This window comes from Micropterus dolomieu, linkage group LG20 (assembly GCF_021292245.1).
Source record: "Micropterus dolomieu isolate WLL.071019.BEF.003 ecotype Adirondacks linkage group LG20, ASM2129224v1, whole genome shotgun sequence".
NCBI classification, from domain to species: Eukaryota; Metazoa; Chordata; class Actinopteri; order Centrarchiformes; family Centrarchidae; genus Micropterus; species Micropterus dolomieu.
The window spans coordinates 27,518,793-27,541,042 of NC_060169.1; the positions used below are offsets into that span (position 1 = coordinate 27,518,793).

The 22,250-nt window shown below is 40.7% G+C and overlaps 2 protein-coding genes across 3 annotated transcripts; both read left to right on the forward strand.

The window, feature by feature from the left end:
* The first annotated feature begins 3,868 nt into the window (after positions 1-3,868).
* chrnb4 (cholinergic receptor, nicotinic, beta 4 (neuronal)) lies at positions 3,869-12,679 on the forward strand. Its single transcript, XM_046033175.1, is given in 7 exon segments — positions 3,869-4,072; positions 4,075-4,146; positions 7,350-7,495; positions 8,842-8,886; positions 9,110-9,219; positions 9,636-10,683; positions 11,748-12,679. Coding segments are annotated over 7 exon segments (1,644 nt in total). The 5' UTR covers positions 3,869-4,014; the 3' UTR covers positions 11,913-12,679.
* Positions 12,680-15,629: 2,950 nt separating this feature from the next.
* On the forward strand, positions 15,630-21,507 carry chrna3 (cholinergic receptor, nicotinic, alpha 3). 2 transcript variants are annotated; one of them, XM_046032586.1, is made up of 6 exons: positions 15,630-15,665; positions 17,620-17,664; positions 19,411-19,520; positions 19,842-20,845; positions 20,882-21,042; positions 21,163-21,507. In XM_046032586.1, exons 1-6 carry the CDS (start codon positions 15,645-15,647, stop codon positions 21,289-21,291), a joined length of 1,470 nt encoding a protein of 489 aa, XP_045888542.1. In that variant the 5' UTR covers positions 15,630-15,644; the 3' UTR covers positions 21,292-21,507. The 2 variants fall into 2 exon arrangements, with proteins under 2 accessions (XP_045888542.1, XP_045888541.1); XM_046032585.1 differs by having other exon boundaries at positions 19,842-21,042.
* Positions 21,508-22,250: the final 743 nt, after the last annotated feature.

Genomic DNA, 22,250 nt, shown 5'->3' on the forward strand with positions numbered 1-22,250 from the left:
ATCCTTAACCATGTTATTGTAGTTAATTAATAAATCCTTCAGACTGAGGTAATGGACTTGGAGACTGGATTTTTTCCATCTGCGCTCTGCTTTCCTGCATTCCCTTTTGAGGCTGCGAATGCTGTCATTTATCCAGGGTTTCTTACTAGCTTTAGACGTAGGCCTAACCTTTAGAGGGGCAGTAATATTTAGTGACGACAAGCAGATATGATTGAAGTTATCGACCAGATTGTTGGTGTTGGAATCAGACAGGTGTTGGCTTTGGCTCTGAAAGAATGCGCAAAACTTTGAAACACTTTGTTCATTAAAGATGCGAGAACACACAGAGCTTGGTGAGGCGGCATGAGTAACAGGCGAATCACAGCTAAAAACAATACATCTGTGGTCAGATATGGTCATGTCCACTAATTCCACAGAGGAAATGCTGACACCCAGGGTAAAAACCAAGTCCAGTGAATGACCACGGTTATGTGTTTGCCCTTTGACATGTTGTTTGAAGTTAAAAGAAGTGGCCATATTTAAAAAGTTAGTTGCATTAGAGCCATTTTAAATTAGTTTGTTCTGGGTGCTGGAGTTGGTGCAGTTGTCCTAATCCTTAAGAGATTACTAATATTTCTGTGTGGGATGTGCACATTTCGGTTTACTGGTCCATGCGTGATGATGACAGGAATAGAAGTCTGTGGAACAGCGCTGGTAGCAGACGGCTTTACATGCCAGCAGGTGGAGACAGTTATCTGTGGCAGTGAGGCAGAGATCTGTTCAGTGAGCGGTGGTGCGTCCAGGTGTGCTGCATGAATGATTAGTCATTCACGTAAATCATGTGTGGACCGCACCACATGCTGTATGTGCGCAGCTAACATTTCTGAGCCCCGTTTGTTTGGGTGAAGTCCGTCTGTGAACTGTTTAACATGATTACCATTTTAGTTTAGCGTGTTAGCATGCTAACATTTGCTAATTAGGACTAAACACCAAGTACAATTAAACATTATGTCACATGAAAATTCAAAATCTCCAAATCGATTATACTTCATCCTGTGGGGGTATCAAATTTAACAGCAGTCCATCCAATTGTTGAGATATTTCAATGTTAGTCTATGTGGTGGAACATCCACCACATAGACTAACATTGCCATCCATTGAGCCATGCTGTTCATGGGTAAAAAAAAGATGTGACAATAAATGCCTGATATATTTTTGTATTAAAGTGCTATGATAGTGAATTGTGTGGCGACAAGGCTTACCTTTTTGTGGCTTGGCTTTTGATTAGTGGTGTTTAAACCTTTGAAATGTTGCACTTTCTTGATGAAAAAGGAAAGCTTGCACATAATTTTTCCCCAGGGCCTCGTTACAGGGGTTAATAAAAGAGAGCCACCAACATCTCACTTGATTCTCTCAAATAGTTAGTGTGGCTGCTTACCATAAAATATAATGTGTGTGTGGGGGGGGGGGTGCTTCAGTGGCAAATTAAATTAATTATTTTTGTTCATGAAGTCACCTGTCTCTCCACCGTGACTGCCTGAAGCTACACTTTCCCTGTCCTCGTGAGTCGCGACAGTAACTCCTACTAACCACAACAATACAAATGGGGAAAAGAACACGAGTGTTACTTTGTGGCTATAACAACGCTGTTGACAAAATGTGCAATGCAAGAGAACTAAACAACGATCAGTATTTAATGTTTCATTGGGCTATAATTAAAACTCGTGTCCTGAATTCTAATTTTCGGGACAAACCGTACAGGAGTTGGGACAACTGCTCGTAATTCGGGACTGTTTAGAATTTATGTAGACAAAAACGACACACATGTGCACTGACCCTCGCTTCTTTAAGGGTTAGGGTTACAATGATGGATTAATTCAGGCACTTTAAAAAGATTTATTAAAAGCTTCTTTCTTTTAAAATTTGTATTTACAGCATTATATGTTGATATTTATATCATAATAAACTGTATATTAACTTATTGAGAGAAAAACGGTAGTTCTGTGTAAAATCAGAAATTGATAGCGAAAATGGCACGATCCTCATTTCATAATGCCTTTCTATTGAAGCATCTAAGAAAGAGCTAGTTCATCTTGTCTTCTCTATAGGTCCAACGTAGTATCTTTCTGCATCTGGATTTTAAAACACAATGTTGCCTTGATATTTATGAAAGCATTTTTCCTCTGCATAAACAATATGTCTGACACATGTCAGACAAATTAGCGAACAGTGCAGAACATGGCCCTGTCCCCTTCGACCTGATAAATAGCAAGTGAGGGTCAGAACCTAATCAGCTCCAATTGATCTGCTCTCAAAGATTCAGGATAGAAGTCTTTGGATTTCAAATTTATAACCCCAGATTAGTCCTTGGGAATACTCTTCATGCCTGATACAGTTCCTTTACTGGCCATATAATGAGGCTTTAAACAGCATGACGACTGTAAATCTGCTACGCTAAGATTGCACTGCTCTGGTCTGACCGGACCTCACCTCACTAAATCTCACATCCAGGACCAGAGAATAATTTATTGTCCTCTGTTAGCCACACCAAAGCACTGTGAGCTAAGCAAATGATCCCAAGTCACCAGGATCGTCAACTAATGTTTGTTGGTGCGAAGAGAATTAGGGCCAGATAGGTTGTCGAGGAAACAGAATAAAACTTCTACTTTAAGTACAGCCTTCTATATATATGTATATAAACAGGTGTACATGTTGTAATTATGAGTAGGCCTATTGAGTGTCGTTTCTGTGGTATAGGAAGATATAGGAAGATATATGAAGATGCACCAGTTGTCGCTGTATCCAGCAAAGCTTTTCGTACCCACTGTGATTTTTCCCCATCTGTCTTACTGCATAACAACCTGGTCACAGGCAGGTTTGACTACACCCAAACCTGTGTACTCACTCTATATACAAATATTAACTGTAAGCTACTAGATGTAAGGCCATGGGATTATTATATCTGTAATTTCTGAAAAAAATAAAATGTTCTCAATTTTGATAACTTATTTTATTTTGATGCATGTCTAATGTTTAAAATGATTCATAATGTCACAGTCCCTCGGTGGAGGATGCCTGGCCTATCCCGGCAGTGGCAGTGCCACATTACTAGAGCATTTGGGTGGCTGGGTACCTTGAGGAGGACAGCCTTTGGTCAATCTGCTTTAAAGTAGTGGGGAAGTGGAATCCCATACCCACAGAAATCACTCAGGAAGCTTTGTGGTGTTTAAAACCAGCCTCAGGCTCTGGCCATAGTCAGCACAAAGTCCCACCCCCAATGATTGCCTTGTATTTATTGTATTGATGCTAATAATTATCTCACACTGATGGACTTTAATACTTTGCTGTTTTATGTGTGTATGTACTGTTCTGTGGTTGTTTTTGTCTGCCTGCCCAGGGACAACAGATCCAAATTAGCTGCCAGCTAACTCTGGTGCAATATCTTTTAATTGTGTGCAGTCCCAACAAAAATACACAAATAAAATTTAAAAACAAATGTTGAATTCCATACACAATCATTCATTAGGGTATGAGTGCAGCAGAGGTCAAAAAAATAAATAGCCTAGTCAGACTAAGTGCAGGGACTGCATAGTAGCCCATTCCCTCACATTCAGGCGTGCCCTCTCCACAATCAAAAAGTGTAAAAGTAGGATATATGTTAAGAAATTAATAAACCCACTTTTCCCTTTCAATTTAAAAAAAATCAGTGAATAAAGTATTCAGAGGTACATCATAGCCTATGTAGCCTACCATCTAAAACAGCTTCTAAGCTGGTGTAAACTTCGCTGATCACAGCCCGGGTACAGGACCTGCGGGACTTGCTTGGCACGGAGAGAGCGGCGCACCAGGGCAGGCTGCTGCGCGTTGACGGAGCGTAAAGACTCGTTTGCCCGGAGAGGACTCTGTGAATTTTATGGGGCGGATGGTTGGAAAGTAGCACTTAGACGGATCAACAGATCTCGCCATCGTAAATGATCTCGAGGGCGTCAGCACAGTGCTGTTAAGTGTCTGAACCTTGAGCGTATAGAGTCCGGCATGTCCGAGAGGAAGAGCGCTGAACACCGCAGCGTCGAGGCTTCATCACTGGCAACCCCCAAGGATCAGATGGTGCCGAAAAAATGACTAGGGCTGTCTCCATCCTCGCTTACTTTTTCTCGTTGATTCACTGTAAGTGTGTCTTTCTTTACGTTCTGTGACATAACCTAATACTTTCTGGCATGTGTTTGGATCTGTGTGTCAGCGCCAAATTTACAAGGGTGGAAGTGCCTCTGTGCCGAGAAGTGATCGTCTTTCTTTTACAGTCCCAAAGCTGAAACGCAGCTTTTAAGCGAAGTTTTCAGTGCAGTGGCTCAGTTGCATAGCTTGAACTTCATAACACAGATAGTTTACTTAAAAAGTCTTAGTTCATTTTAATATCAATTTAAAAACATGCTTGAACAGCAAAAACACATTTTAATTTTTGCAAGTTCAGCTGAGATATAGCCTACGGTTGATACGATTGCTTACTGTATTTCAACACAGTATCTCATCACATTTGATGAGTCAGTCTGCTATCAAATGTGGCCTGTTGTCACCAAATCAGCACTCATATGAAGGTTTGGGATATATAGTGTTGGGTCACAACCAGTAGGCATCATATACAAGTGAGAAGTAGACTAGATGTTAGAAACAGCTTCCTAAACCTATAACATGACAACAATTTCAGGAAACCTTTGTGCTCACCATACTTATTTCTTTTACTTATCCAAGATCACTGTTTAACATGATCAAGTGGGTTTGTTTGGTGAGATCAATGGGACTTAAAAGTTTACACTTTCAGGATAAGTCTATTCAATTAGAAAACATGTCATTTAAGTGATAAATCCTCATGTGTGTCACAGACAAAGCTTTCTAATGTTTTCCAAATAAAAAGGATGAAGAAAAATACAAAGAAGGCTTGATTATGCCCTAATCTTATGAATACTGTTCATCATATCACTAAGAAGTGGAATATAAAGGAAATAGAATAGGGGTAAAAGACCTGTGCTTATACTTTTTGACATGTCACTCAACCTTTGCCCCATGTTTTGTTTCATTCACACACTTCATTATGGTCTTGGGTCTCCAACTATACATTTTGGTAGAATAATGTTTTTCAGTGTGTTGTGTGGAGTGACCTTATCAACTCCACAATGGCTGACTCTAGCATTGCATTAACACGCCTGACCTCACTCCCAATCATTGTAATGCCACCACTAACACTTGTGACGCTGCTCATTTTACACATTAATTCTACACAAACATACACCCACAACTGGCAGTTCACAGCAAGTAATCACAAGTTTGGGTTGGCTTGCCAGTGGCCTTCACCCCTGGGGAAGGCAGAGCTTGTTTGACTCGGGTCTCCGAGGGCTTTGACAACACACCATCTGTTAAAGAGGGCTGTGGAGGCCTGACTGTGTTGGATGGGACCTCAGGCAAATGACTGACAAAGTCACAGTTATGGCAGCATGCTCTAATCCGTGGGGCTAGACTGTCAGTATGCCACACCCTGCAAAGCTCCAGGAGTCTGTGGGCCGATAATGACACACACAGTTTAATAATCACTGGAGTTGGAAAGTCTAACAGTGTTCCTACTTACACTGCATCATCACATAGCTTCACAAAAGGCCCATGAGATGAATCTCTGAGGTTCTGCCGCCATGAATATCACTCTGACAACGGCAGCGATTCTTCTTCAATGGGCCCATCAGTGAGAGCCTCACCTCATTGGTGTGTTCCCACAAGTAAGCCAACTCAGCTACTCCACACCATGTGGAGGCATTAATAACCAGCTGCATGCAAAGAAAATGGAGGAGTTAGTGCTACATGTATTTATTCTGCTCCAGATGAGAAGCACAGATCATCAGTTTCATTCAGGCTTGTCTTCACCCCTGATATGGGCATCATTTATCAGGGATGGAGGGAAGGTGGTGCAGTGTAAGTGTTGGTATTCGTAACGTATTCTCATTCGAAAGATACGTCCAATGGTTTGGCTTTAGGCAAAAGCAGAATTATTAACATGCTGTGAAATGATCTGTCCTTCTCCCAAATGTAATTACTTATTTGAAAATGACTTTGGGGACTTCATAACATTTCAATATAATTTCCACAACACAGCCATCCCTGGATTTCTTAAGTGACAGCTGCTGTTTCCCTTAAGAAAAAGTTATATGTGTAGTTTGTGCAGTGGCAGACATTACAAGTACAAATTTTAGGTACCTGTACTTTTCATACCATTTTCTACTTCTACTTCTACTCCACTACATCACAGAGAGAGATATTGTACTTTTTACTTTGGGCTGTCAACCAGAGAGTCACAGTGAACATTTATCTGACAGCTTAAGTTACTAGTTACTTTACAAATAGGTAATTGTGATGGCATTTTTCACTATTTTCAAAATTTCAAAAATGGATTAAGGGAGAAAATAATCAGCAGATTAATCCATAATGAAAATAATCCTTAGTTGCGCTCTGATACAAAATAATTAAAAATAATCTAGTATTTTTTACTTTTAATGCTTTTAAGTACATTTTCCTGATTATACTCTCATGCTTATATCATTTTGCAAAATCTTTGTTTACAGAGGCCATGGATGAGATCTAATTTGTTGAGGAAGGAGTGGCTGGAGGCCAATGGTCCTCTATGGCTCACGAATCATGTTTGACAAGCTACGCCCATTTTATGTAATCCAACCGCTTCTGAAAAATCAGATTTAATTATACCCCGTCCACATAGTATGTTTCACTGTGAAATACATTATGGAGGCTAAATATGCTCTAACTTCCATTTCAATGAGTTTAAACGTAAAACACAGCAGGGTTCAACTAAATTGTCCAGTATCATCATTCACTAAACACTACACTTTTATTAAACACTCAAGCTGACCATGTTTTAAGTTGTTATAAAGACTTGGAGTCTCTGGTCTCAATCCCCAGAATGGTCAGAAAGGAAAACAGTATTAATCTCTATTTGGACTGTAGTGGGAAATCACTCCAGTTTACTTAGACAATGACATCTCACTCCAAACAGCTCCATCCTCAATTTCAAAAATAGTTCAGTGTGACAGGTGAATGTATTGGCTTTAAACAACCAACTCAGCAGTTAAGAAACACGGTTTTGCAAATAAGGAATAAACCATATCTTAACACCTCAGCTTACAGCTTACAGTATCCATCAACTTTTACAAAGTCGCAGCATGTCCATGGCCTAATGAGCTGATAAGCTTTGTTCAACAGATAGTCTCTCTCCATGGAACACTAGGTCTAATGTTCTCAATATTTCGTGTGATATTCGGTTGTGTTTACAATACATGTGCCTAAAAATAATCATTATAAAATTCGGTCACCAGGTAGCAGCTGTGCTGACTCCGAGGAGCGTCTCATGAACTATTTGCTGGGAAAGAATCGCTACAATCCGCTCATCCGCCCGGCTGTCAACAGGACAGAGAGAGTCACAGTGAAGCTGCAAGTGTCTCTTGCTCAGCTCATCAGCGTGGTAAGGCACCAAATACCTCTGCTCACCATGGGAATGTGTGTGTATTTATTTATGTGTGTGTATATGTATGTGTGTGAGAGGATATGTGCTGGGGAGACAAAGAAGGAGACAGGAAAAGAAAGAGTGAAATGAAGAGCATGAAAGAAAAGGCAGAGCAAGAGCCACAAAGCTTTGAGAAAGCAGTAAATTACAAACCAGCCTGCGCAGAGAAGCCGTAGCTCTAAACGGATGGATGAAGTAGAGGATAGATCTGGTCAGCTGTGATCTCTGCCTCTGTCATGTCCAGATTGAAACTTCAGCACATTGGATTAAAAGGGGCCATAAAGCTGTTTTAGCCATAGTGATAGAGGCTCTCCTCTGATTTACAGTGGAGGCTCCTCCCAGCTGCAGACCAAGGCAGCAAGACTCATTCACAGCCTCAGTTTATGAGTTTGCATTTTACCCCTTGAAGTAAATGGCATTTGGTATCACTTTATTAGAAGTGTATGTATCGTGGCATTGTGTTGACAATGCCACAAACATGTTAACAAGCAATCTGAGAAGAGAGGGCGATTTAAAGGCAGTTAGTGACCTCAGTACAGTAAGCAGGAAGGTTCATCTGAAGTTGGTGTTACAACTCTGTCCTCAAATCCTGATAACATCTACTTTGCAATAAAAGTTGCAGGAGTCAGAAAGTAGGTGTTAGTTGCTGGAACAGTCCAGTCAAAGTGGTAGTTCATTCATTGTTACATTCATATAGCAACCACTCCGTGTGGCCATTTATGCACTGTTTTAGCTAATTGTTTCAACCGTTTATGTATAATTTTAGCTACTTGTTCAGTATGTATCCATTGCTACAGTACATGCTTATTCCAGCCGCTTATCAACTACATTTAGCCAACAATGCCAACTTCTCTGCTCACTTGCTAACTTGGTTTCATGCAATCTCAGTTGCAATGGTGAGATGTTAACTGACTCAGGATGGTGGTAGGTTATGTACAGTGCAGTCAGTCTTTTTATTTAGTTGGTAGTTTACTGGTTATTGCAAATATACTAAAGGTCAGCATCACAACATTTGTAATCCTATTCTGCTTTGTATTTTCCTCTTTCACACATATACTGTGTGCATATATTTGAATGTTTCTTTAAATCACCTACTCCAGAATCTTTCCACTGCCCCAGGACACTGGCAGTGATTCCCAACCAATACCCCTAATTGGGAATCACCGTTGAACAACCCATTGCTTAAATCAGTGTTCAAGATCTAGCTAATATATGCTTATAACATTTGGGGGAAAAAACTTTCTGAGTCAATTGTCATGAAAACTGTTCTGATGGTAATCTTCACCTCAATTGCACATTTCCAGAATGAAAGAGAACAGATCATGACCACAAACGTCTGGCTCACTCAGGTAAGTGCGATGAAGCTCAGAGCCATATACTCATAGCCAACCTGTGTCTTTTTAATTGTCCTTTCCCCTTGAATTAAACCATATCTATTCCTCCTCTCTGAATGTGGAACAAACTGCTTCTGTAATTGTGCTCTAAACATATTTCACTGATAATGAAGCATGTAATTAGAAATGGGCTGCTCTTGGGACAGTGTGTGGAAGTCAGCTCTCTCTGTCTCTCCAGCACTGGGTGGATTACAGGTTATCATGGGACCCTGCGAAGTATGAAGGTATCGACAAGCTGCGTATTCCCTCCAGACACATCTGGCTCCCAGATATTGTCCTGTACAACAAGTAAGCATCACGACTGTTATGTTACAGAGAGATTTGACTTGCTTGTGTGCAGTGTTTGTATTAAAGATTTAAATGTTTTCTCTGTAAGGTTAAACCTATATTTTTGGATGGAAAACTTATATTTAGATTATATTTAGACATGTGAGAATTAAGATGGTTTCTGTTCTGTTCACCATAAATGTCTTTCCCATTTGATTTCCTGAAGCCTCTACCGAGTTTATATATGATGAGTGTTTCAGTCTGTCCTTTGGGTCTTCATATTGATTTAACTATACTAAAAAAAACAGTACAAATTTTCAGCATGAATAGCTTTCTTCTTATCTTCATCATGATTGCAGTATTGATAACACACTCCTCCGAGATTGATTCACACACACTCTCTAAAGTTTTCTTTCTCTTTCTTCCTCTTCTTGTAGCGCTGATGGTACCTATGAGGTAACAGTCTTCACCAATGCCATTGTTCTTTTCAATGGCAGCATCAACTGGCTTCCTCCAGCCATCTACAAAAGCGCCTGTAAGATAGAGGTCAAGCATTTTCCCTTTGACCTGCAGAACTGCACCCTCAAGTTCCGCTCTTGGACATATGACCACACAGAGATCGACCTGATCTTGAAGTCCGAGGTGGCTAGTATGGATGATTTTACTCCCAGTGGGGAGTGGGATATATTGGCGCTGCCAGGCAGACGGACTGTCAACCCTCTGGATCCAACCTATGTGGACCTCACGTATGACTTCATCATCAAGAGGAAGCCCCTTTTCTACACCATCAACCTCATCATTCCCTGTGTGTTGATCACCTCTCTGGCCATTCTGGTCTTCTACTTACCTTCAGACTGCGGGGAGAAGATGACCCTCTGCATCTCCGTCCTCTTGGCTCTCACTGTGTTCTTGCTTTTAATCTCAAAGATTGTTCCTCCTACCTCACTGGATGTGCCCCTGATCGGCAAGTACCTGATGTTCACCATGGTGCTAGTGACCTTCTCCATCATCACCAGTGTGTGCGTGCTCAATGTGCACCACCGCTCTCCCAGCACCCACACCATGCCTTCGTGGGTCAAGCTGATATTTCTTGTCAAACTGCCAGCCTTACTCTTCATGAGACGCCCTCACAATAACTCTTCAAGCCAGAGACTTCGCCAGCAGCGGTGCCTTCGGGCGAGGAGAGCCATTTTGGACTTGGGTTACCCAGTTGCATCCAAAACAGGTATCACCATGTCGTCTTCTGCCCTGCTGTCTTCTGACTCTGCCTTCTCCACCCCAGGGCACAAAAATGTAGCTCCTTCACTGGGCCACTCCAACAGGAAAGCAGATTTGCGCTCCAGTGATTACCTTCCCACTGGTTTCACTTCTATCCAGGACCTCCAGCAGAGAAGCAACTCAGATTGGGCTGCTGATGTCCAGGAGGCGGTGAATGGGGTGCGCTTTGTGGCAGAGCACATGATGGGAGATGATGATGATCAAAGTGTATGTATACACATTTAAACTAAATGTTTTAAGTTATTATTCCATCTATACAGTGCTATAAAAGGATATTTGCTTCCCACAGATATGAGATAAAAGAGAGATAAACAGAAAACATGAAGATATTGTGTGTCCAACATCAATCACATTATATGACAACATAATTGGAAACTACATTTTCATGTGTTTATCTTGTTATAAAGTTAAAGTTTGCAGCTAACATAATTTTTCTAAGTTTAGAGTTGAAATATTTTACCATCAAAACAATCCACTCCACTGTCAGTGCCTTCCTCCTCCATCTATTCTATTTCCAATAAACTAGATCAAAGGTTTTTGTATTGACATGATTTACTGCATGTTCTGTGACTGAATACCACTAACCTTATATAGTGACTGTGACCGAGCAACTTGAAGTCAGGCTGTGTAATCAGTTGCTTTCTCTGATAAATCAATAAAATAAAGAGGGAACCAGGAATGAGAAATGACTCATTTCAAATGCTACCAAGGACAGCACTAAAAATGGGGTTAAAGGGTCAATAGCTATTTCCTTGTAGATCTCAGCAATATGGAGACGGTCCTAACAGAGGTAAAACTTAACTGTGTTTCCGTTCAAATATTACTCAGTCAGCATCCAAAGAATTTGATTACCTATACAAAGCAATGTTATTGTTATGAGTTGATGATGAAAATGTATGAAAAAGTATATTAAAGAACACTGTACGTTCTAATTTCTTCCAATTCAAGCGCTAGCAAACACAATTGACTGCAAGACATATTTACAGCACGTATGTAAGATGTGTTATCTGAGTTTTACAGTTTGTTTGGATGCAGAGAGCCTCGATCCATAAAGTGAATCACCCTCACACATTTATTTCATTTATTCATTCATTCAGTTACACGCTCTGCCCCCGAGTGGCTGCACAGAGGCGTGGCAGCGTCCGCAGACGACACTGACACAGGATTATTTGGCTCTGCAATACTGCTGGTTTATTATAATAAACGCCTGTGTAAGGTTTGTTGTGACAAAAACATGCACACTGACTCATCTGATTTCTGTATTTTTGCAGGTGATAGAGGACTGGAAGTATGTGGCTATGGTGGTGGATCGTATGTTCCTGTGGATCTTTATCATAGTATGTGTGGTGGGCACCCTGGGCTTATTTCTTCAGCCTCTTTTCCAGACTCAGATTACTCCCAACCAACAGCCCAGCTCAGAAACTCCTCGCATATGATGGGCAACGAAGAAGACAGCCAGCAGGCCAGTCATAGTTGCAAAGTCTTTTTGGCATTCATTTAACCCTGTAGTACCATAATGGTGGGGTCAAAAAGCACTAACAGCAACATCGTCTGTGCAAACACCACCAAGAAGGGAACTGGTAACCACTTATTGTGTACATCAGTGGAACAGACAGGATCTTTGTGCAAGATAGAATATAAAATATCTCCTAATAATCAAAACCACGTGGTCTACAGCAACACAACCATCTACAGCCCCAATATTTTAAGGAAATGGTACATCTGCAAGGGACCAAATTTGGCATTGTTGCAATGAGGTCATTTCCCTTCATGTCAACAAAGGGCAGCTGCAGAACTGGACTGAATGTAGCTTTCACTGCACTGAAGTATGCTGAGCTGTTGAAGAAATATACCCTATGATGGAGATATGAGAAACGTCTGGCTGCTGTCAGATGTTGGTTGACTCCTTATTTGTGTATAAGTTATATTATCATGTTATTGAAATGTGATGTGTGATTAAAGAATGAATAATAAAGATAAATGTGTGTCCTATTTCAGTTTGATTAAATGTATGAAACTCATAATAAAGTCTTTAAATTGTCAGGGGTCTTGCCAAAGTGCTAAGTTAATCTATGTTACCGGTGATAAAGTTTGCACTCAGAGCCAGTACGTTTGCTGAAGATGTGCCAATTCATCCCATAGACTTCACCTGAAATGTGAGAATGTATGATCTGGCAAAAAAATAAATGTTGACACAACAAAACTGTTGGAGATGGAGCTGATCTTGATTACAGAACCTTGAGGACCAGTGCTTTAGCCATAGTTATACAGCCATAGACCTAACACATTCTCTTAAGCAAAATCTTTAATGCTTTAAAAAAGCTGTGAAGAAGAAAAAACACCATGTATTTGCTTCAGACACTGTAATCTTATGGCCATTCGATTGTGCCTTTACTGATGGGCACACATAAATGATACTTCACAAAACGCACATTCCGAACTGAACCTTCACCCACACACATTTACTGCTCAATAAACAGTGCTGAGTGGGCTCGTTAGAAATTCTGCAGACTGTTGGGTTTTTTTGTGAGACATTCATTTAAAGCAATCAGCATCAATGTTCATGGACGGCCTTACTTAAATCTCTGTTTACAGTTCTCAAGCTCATTCACAGGATTTCACCTGATAGCATACTGTCACCAGTGAAAAGTCAGTGCCACAGCATATCCGTCAACAGTCCATCGTCTGCTCCAAACAAAGAGGGAGGATTCGGCGTCAACACGCGGTGGAAGGTCCCATAAATAACCTTTTGTCATTACTCCCCAATAAGATATGCATGGAACCATTGTTCTGAGAATTGTCCTGCCACATAAGCAAGCTTTCCCAGCATCATAATTTAGTCCTCGAGAATGTGTGTTCAGTCGAAATGACATGATTCACTCCAAATAAATAAATCTATTTTTATACATTTATCTATAAATTATCTATCTATATAAATACTACCTTTACAACATGATATGTTTAGAAGCTGTATGTTACTAACGATAGTCTTATTAGCTTTAATGTGTCAGTATTGAAACAACTTGTGTTTTCATTCTGCACTGTCTGGGACAATAAAAAAATCTCTGAAGGTCATATTAACATTCTTTTTTTTTTTCTAGGTCATGTAATCCTGTATTAATCCCCCATGGGGGCAATTCTCTTTTCCCTTGCCTCACTGTATGGTCGGACACCAAACAGCATCGTTGGTGATGGTAGACCTCCACTTCATCCTGCAGAGGGATAGAACTGTCAAACCACTGGGCCATCCTGCAAAGAAATGAAAATGACAATGACAAGAAAGAAAAAAGGAATGCAACTTCTTGGTCTCTAAAAGGACTGTAGCTGAAAATGAGCCCTCTGGCTAACACTGACACAAATAACAAAAACGTTGCATAATGTGCATTGGCCTTATAAATAAATACATAAATGAAAGAAGTCAGTGTATTTTCTAAATTGAAAGTGGTTTACTGACAGATATTGGCATATTTTGAAATAAAAAAACACCCACAGGATATTATGTGAAAATGAAAGTCAATAAAGAATCAATCAAGGAGGGGTCACCCAACTGAGGGCCACCCAACCCAATGGCACACATTGGCTATTGGTCTTTTCTGATGAACTGAACACTGTTTGGTGATTTAATATGGACATCTACGCTGTGAGGGGGAAATATGCGTGAACACCACCTGGGTCCATGTTCACTGTCAATGAGCGATGTTCACTCTGCACAACCTAGGTGCAAATTTGTCTTCATGCAACAGACTTGAATGGATTTAGTTTAAACCCCGAAAATATGGCTTTAAATTTTAAGTGTTTCTTTGTACCAGTACATATTTATGACTAGATAAACAACAATCAACATTAAAAACACAGTTAAGTATTATTTGTTAAGTGTTTAACACTCAAAAACTCAGTTTATCTGCTTCATCAAGACTGTGAGAATAGCATTTGAGCAGATTTGATTGATGGTAACCAAACAGCCCACCATCAGATTCTGACTCAGATGCTGCTAAATCTTGATTGGTGCATGAAAGTACACAACGTAAGCTTTCTCCTGTGGAGCCCCCCCAACAAATTGGCTACATCTATCAAACAAATTGTTCTAACTTTGGCAAAATTTTATGATTCATGTGGGTTCCCATCACTCATAGTTAGAAGTTGATTGAGAAAATATTTTTTTAGGGTCTTTAAACGGATGGAAGTGTTTATAGACTTAAAGAGGAAGCTGTGGTGACAGTGTGTAGACTATTATTAGAAAGCAGACTCGTCCAGTCTAAAGGAGCTACACAATATCAATTAAAGGTGTGATTTGTAGCCGTTTTATCAGATTTGGTCACTGTAGGTTGAGCATTTTTTGCAGTGCATTGTGCCTCCATGACTGTGTTTCTCGGTGTGGCTCTGCCCCCCCCCTCTCTGCTCTCTGGTGCTCTCTGCAGCTGCAGACGCGCTTTCACTCTTCCCACTTTCTCCTCCTGTCTGCTCCGTGGAGTGCTGCTGCCACTGACCCAGGATTCGTCATTTGAAACAGGATGAAACCCAATTTTTGCTCGATTTTGCCCACATGGTCCCTCCTTCTGATTCTTCTGCCAGGTATTGCTTTAACATTATATCTTGTTACTGACTTGTTGCTTTTCAAGGATGTGTTTAATACTATTGGCACAACTAATGATGAAAAATGTGTTGTTCCCTGTACAAAATTAGCAATTAAAAAACAGGCATTTGAAATAATAATGTGTGAACAAAATATTCTCACAGTTAAATCCTACATTTTATACAAACATTCTGGCAATTCCAGCTGATGACTGTAGGCTAGTGTTATCATTCATTTAAAGGGATGAACGTATTTGTAATGGTGCCAATTAGTATTCTTTACACAGAGGAAAATAAATCAGCACAGCAGGATAACTTGAAGGTAATGCTCTAGTTCTAATCTTGGTACTGAAATATGCTCCCCTGGATTGATGTGAACTAAGAAACAATCATCTGACTGTTAGTCACATCGTAAGCACTATACAACTAAACCACAATGCAATGACAGATCCATTCTGACCCTTTGCTGTTATCCAGGAGGCTCCTGTTCAGATGCAGAGCACAAGCTCTTCTCTGGGATATTCTCCAACTACAACCAGTACATACGACCAGTGGAAAATGTGACAGACCCAGTCATTGTACAGTTTGAGGTGTCCATGTCACAATTGGTCAAAGTGGTAAGTAACATTTCTTTTCTGTGACAAGTGATGATGTCCATAGTACATTTGAGTTATGGGCTGCTACTTCACCACAATCAAACATGTATCACTCTGTTCAGTCATGACCTGAGAGTAACATAAAGACAGCATTAAATACGAAGAAATAGGTTGTGTGTCAATTTGTAGGCTTTAGACGGCAAAGTTTTAGGAGACGCCATCAAAGACACCTGAGTTACTGCCAGTGCACAGTAGCCCCTGGTTTATAATCCCGAGGAGAGAACAAGATGAAAAGAGGGGCAATGTGGCTGTTAGTCTGGCCAAGACAAGATGGGAAATGTCAGCTGTCTGAGTACCTCTCAACTTAGGCAACCTCAATCACTGCCACTTCAGATGAGCAGCTCTGGATTTAGTGGCAGGTTTTTTTGGAGCTTGGTGACTGCAAATTGGTGGGGCAGACAGAAGGCTGTCTCTCTTGACTCAGGAGCGGATATCAATAATTAAGTAAAAAGGCCCATTTTGGACAGGGAGGACAGCTTCATTCACCAAATGAACAGCCTTGGATATGTTAAATTCTCTCACATCAGTCCCTCTGCAAATTTCACACTTTTTGTATGCATTAAACAAATGACACATAATGAGTTAATTAGTGAGCTTTAGGGGTGATGGTAGACCCAGGCTAGCTGTTTCCCCCTGTTTGCAGTCTTTGTGCTAAGCCATGCCAACCATCCCCTGGCAGCAGCTTCATATTTAAGGGACATATGTAAGGCTGAGGGGTATTACATAAAATGGCAAACAATTTCTTTAAATTGTAATGTTCTATTAAAAAGTATTTTAGCAGCCAAATGTATAAAAGTATTTCACTTCGTATGCAGTAGGAGGCTATACAGAACATACACTTTAAATGAATAATGTGGGGTCTAACAGCCCATCTCAATCTGTTTTCATTTGCCTGTGCACAGACAATCTTTTTTTTTCTTTCACTGAAGAGCTAGATAGGTATTGAAGCCCTGTCTGGATCTAGAGATGACAAAAAGATAAAGGATATTTTCTTAGACTCTCCTTAACTCTGGTGATATAGCAGGCTGTGGAGATCCTGCTGATGAATGACTTTTATTCAACCCCAACACCTGGTGCACCTAACCCAGATGTAATTGGCATTGGTCAGCCTACACCAATTACAGCAGAGCTGTGTGAGTTATTTTAGACCATCAACAGCTCATCGGCCGAGCTGGCTCACACAACATCTCACAATCAGGGATCCATAACAGACTCTTTGCTTGAGGGTTTCAGAACAAGTGGCAGTATGGTTTGGAGTCCATGTTCCTAGGATACAGTACCTCATGAAAAGGTGCTATGCCTGCATTGTTACCGCTGAAAAACTCACAAACCCAGAGATCTGATCCAGAACAACTGCACTTCTTTTGTGTCTCTGCTTTCTGACTGATTTGGTGAAAAGGCACAGGATGTGCACCTTAGCCATCAAAGTGCTTAAAAATCATCATTTTCCCAAAGACGATTCAATAAAGATTGTCCTGCGGCCTTCTGTCCACCTGTACTTACCAGCAATGTGGAACCTCTCCTGGATATTAAATGGTAACATGAATGGTTAATGTTATGCACTGGGTCATGAAATTGGTTCATGCACGGTCAAGTCACACACAAACCTGACCCACGCAGTCTTTCACCCTCCCCCTTTGTCCCTCTGCTTTAGCTTTACTACTGAGTTGTTAGACTAAAAGTTAAGGCTGTGCTGCGACCGCCTGGCTCCAGATGCCATGTGTATAATGCTCCAAGCGTGAAGGACTCAGGTGTGCCTCTCATAATCCTCTTGTCTGGGATACGCAGAGGTCTGAACTCGCAGACAGCACACAAACAATCCTCAGTGGTGAATTGGATGAGTGGCAGTGACAGTATTCCTCCTTGTTTTAGCTTAAAAATGTTAACATTTATTGTTTTTTTTCTCTGTTCTCAGGATGAAGTCAATCAGATCATGGAGACAAATCTGTGGCTGAGACATGTAAGTTTATGGTGCATGACTGCGCAAATAGACCTTAAGCAAGGGCATCAAGTATGGATCCAGCTTTCTGTCATTCATTATTCTTTTGGGCTAGACTGACAAGTTGAATTATTCATGGAAGGAAGCTTTTTAAACACATTGATCCTTCTATGCCGTTTTTTAAGAAGAAAAAAAATCCTATAAGCCAAATGCACTGAGATTTTATTTATTAAATTTTATAATGTGCTTGAAATAATTTGACAGTGGTCTGGAATTTATCTTGGAACTTGCCAAAGTCCATAATGTTCAATTCGACACTGTGACTGAAACCTCTAAGCATCGGCAACATACTGAACCAGAAAGATTAAACCACAATTAACCTCAAATGTTTTTCATAATCACATAGAACAAGCTGACAACAAAAATAGATAGTGTTCATACATGCAGGATGACTTGATGGTTTTGTCATTTACTTCATCCCTCATGGTTTCTCTGTTGCCATGATGCATAGTGCAGTGAACCAGTTTTGAATCAGATGAGGTGGGGCAGGTCTCCAGGACCCACATTACAAATGCTGCGCGAATACTCATCGGTGCTGGAGAGATTTTCATGCTAAAGGGTTGAGCTGTAATTGCTAGTTGGTGGTGAGAGTTCACTTATTTTAATATCATCTCTTTTTTTTTTGAGTCTCTCTAAGCAACGTACAAACAACTGGGTGAGGTACATTTCCCCTGCTGGCCATCCAAAATGTTTTCAATGCACTCTAGAGACGTACTGCTTTTTAATTAAGTGACATTTTTACAGCTCTCTGAGGTTGCTTTAGCATTGTTGCTTTACGAGGCTGTCCTCAGGAGAGGCACAAAAACAAAAAGGTCAAAACATACTGTAAACTGTGGTCCATTCTTCTCTCCTCTCAGACTACATACACTGTTTATATGGCACGGGTGGAAATGACGGCTTCTCATTGCTTTAGTGAGGGACATTTTACAAGAGAATGCGTTTAAAATCAGTCAGTAGATAATCACCAGGAGGAAACAACTGGTACCCTCCTGCTGTTATATCTGTTCCCTTAGTGCCATCATGAGGTGGATATTTGTGGTAAAATGTCTGAACTACTGGATGAGTACTGTGACATTGGTTACAGACAATCCGGACCCCTCACTATGAATTGTGAAAATTTATGGTAATCCCTTAACCTTTCATCAACGGGTGAATTTCTTAATTTGTCCAATACTTTTTAATACAATGACATTCAAATCAGCCTCATGGTACTTAGTGTTTACAGCTAACACATGTATGTTAAGAAGCTAAACTAAGATGCATGTTATCATGCTCATGTTAGCGTTTAGCTCAAACCACTACTGTGACTATGTACAGTGTCTCTGAGCCACTAGCATTGCTGCTTTGATGATATTTTCTATTGTATTTTGTAGGTATTTATATTGTTTATGTATTTATGTATTTGAATCAGCAATGGATGATACGTTCATGATTACAGAAATGGATGAATAAATAGGGCCTTCATTGAGCTGTTACATTTGGTTAAGATTAACCAACTTGATTTGTGACCTGATTCTGTAGGATTCAAAACCAGTTTCATCATGCATACAGACAGTAGGGCCTTGTTCATTCTCACATTTACTTTAAAATTGTAACCTTATTAGCTTATTGTAGCAAAGTTTTGTCTGACATTGTAATTTTTCTGCCTTGTTTTTTTTTTTTTTTTTTTTTATATATATAAATGAATTACTCTGTTTTGCTTTTTAGATCTGGAATGACTACAAACTCAGATGGAATCCAAAAGAATTTGGAGGCGTTGAGTTTATCCGAGTGCCGTCCAACAGGATATGGAAGCCAGACATTGTGCTATACAACAAGTGAGTGCAACAACAAATTAAAAACCTGGCTCAGCATTTTCATTGATTGCTGGCTGCATTTATGTTAAGGGTTTGCCGAACAATGACAAGCCATATCAGTATCCACTTGGGTATTTTTTTTGCTTTGCATATTCTTAAGGGACTTTATAAGGAACATCGGAGGGTGCACTTTACTGAAACTACAAAGCCTCTTTTTTTTTAATATCTCCATGACACTAAGGTCAATTGATTATATCCTTCAATCAAATCAGTTGTCTTTAACATTCCCTCTGTCTTCCTCTTTTGCTGTCTTACTCTTTCTGTCTTTCTCTCTCTCTACAGTGCAGTTGGAGATTTCCAGGTAGATGACAAAACAAAGGCCCTGCTTCGTTACAATGGTGATGTTACCTGGATCCCTCCAGCTATATTCAAGAGCTCCTGCAAGATTGACGTCACTTACTTCCCCTTCGACTACCAAAACTGCACCATGAAGTTTGGCTCCTGGACATATGACAAGGCCAAGATCGATCTGGTGCTAATTGGCTCAACCATCAACCTCAAGGACTTCTGGGAGAGCGGCGAGTGGACGATCATCGATGCCCCCGGTTACAAACATGACATAAAGTACAACTGCTGTGAGGAAATCTACACGGATATCACTTATTCTTTGTACATCCGCCGTCTGCCACTTTTCTACACCATCAACATGATCATCCCCTGCCTCCTCATCTCCTTCCTCACCGTGCTTGTCTTCTACCTGCCGTCTGATTGTGGTGAGAAAGTCACTCTGTGTATCTCCGTCCTGCTGTCTTTAACTGTCTTCCTCCTCGTTATAACAGAGACCATCCCCTCCACCTCACTAGTCATCCCCTTGATTGGCGAGTACCTCCTCTTCACCATGATCTTTGTCACCCTCTCTATTGTCATCACTGTTTTCGTGTTAAACGTCCACTACCGCACACCAAAGACCCACACTATGCCCTGCTGGGTGCGGACTGTGTTCTTGGGACTGCTGCCCAGGGTGATGTTCATGACTAGGCCAGAGAGGGACCCCGGGCAGGTGACAGTGCCTGGCAGTGTTAAGACCATGCATTCAAGGCCCTGTGCCATTCATTCGTCAAGTACTTTGCAGAAGCAGCACAAACCTCAGGCCCTGGCCTCCAGCGTGGTGTCCAGTCTGACAAACCGCCAACGGCTTTTCAACAACACAGAGCTCTCCAACCTCAATAACTTAAGTGGAGACCCGGCCAAAGGTGCAGGCTCCGCGTTTTTATGCTGTGAGGGCCGCTGCAGCTGTGGCTGGCACCAGCGATCCAGCAAACTGCCTGCAGACTCCGGGGGTGGGAGTGGAGGGCTGGGTAGCCTAGGGCCACTGACTGGAGGCAGTGCTGTTGGGGCCGGAGGGGGGAGTCGGTGCTCCAGCTCCGAGTCTCTGGATGGAGGAATCATGTCACTGTTGCCGCTCTCCCCTGAGGTCAGGGAGGCGATCGAGAGTGTCAAATACATAGCAGAGAACATGAGGCTACAGAATGAAGCAAAAGAGGTGAGTGCTCACAATCACAAAAGCATTTTAAACTACAGCTTTTAAACCATTTTGCTAAAAATGAAACTACAACAATTTCACCATGCCACTGACAATGATTTTGCTGTGATCCTCTCACAGGTTCAGGATGACTGGAAGTACGTTGCCATGGTTGTCGACAGGATCTTCCTGTGGGTTTTTGTCCTCGTGTGCATCCTGGGTACAGCTGGCCTCTTCCTCCAGCCTCTATTACTTGTGGAGGACATTTGAATCAGTTTAACAACACTACTGTTGAACTATTCGTTACATACAAGATTCTCACCATGGCTTGGACAGAGGAAATCTAGAAGGGATCCAAAGTCAAGAAGGAAGGATGACTGTGCCTGCCAAATGTTGATGCATATGATTTAGTGACTGCTTTTTCACAGACAGATTACTGGTAGATGATTTTTGTTTGACAAAGTGGTTTAGTGGTTTCTTCTGAGAACAAACAATGGCAATGACGATGGTGGTTAGTCATTTCATTGTGTACAAAATAATTCTGCAGGAAATGGCAATATAATCTTTAATGACATGGAAACACTCTTGCAGAATCAAAGTAAAGTAATCTGGATGAATAAATAATGGGTAAACTGAATAGGGAACTTTACTCACCTAATTTCTTATTAAATAAGTATGTACATACATTCACAAATGCAAATATTATGCTACTAGGAAGCTCAAACATTTGGTCCATATTGAGCGCCATGCCAAAAATATGTGTGTTTATGGAGAACAGTCCAAACTGTTTTACATTCATATTTAACATTTTCAGTATTTAACATGGATTTGTAAGAACCAAGCAAGGATGTTGATGAGTTTAAAGAGTGACATCATGTGGTAATTCCTTGCTACTGCAGTTAAGGGGATATGTCACCCAGTTTGTCATGATCTCTGTTGTATCTTATTCCCAGGCGTAAAATGTTGTGAAAAGTTATACTGGTACTTTATGCTTTCAGTGCATAACGAGAACCGCTGTTTAATCTGCATAGCATGACCTTCTGGACTAGGTGACTTGAGAAAAAGTCATCTAGAATTTATTTGACCATGCAAATTGGCTAATTACCCTGAAAGTATTTTGATGTGCGAAGAGAAAAAACATATAAATACAAGTTTTACTCGCATATGTCTGTAAATAAATCTTTAAAATAGTTATGTAAAGGTGAACCTATTGTATCTGTGGTTTCTCT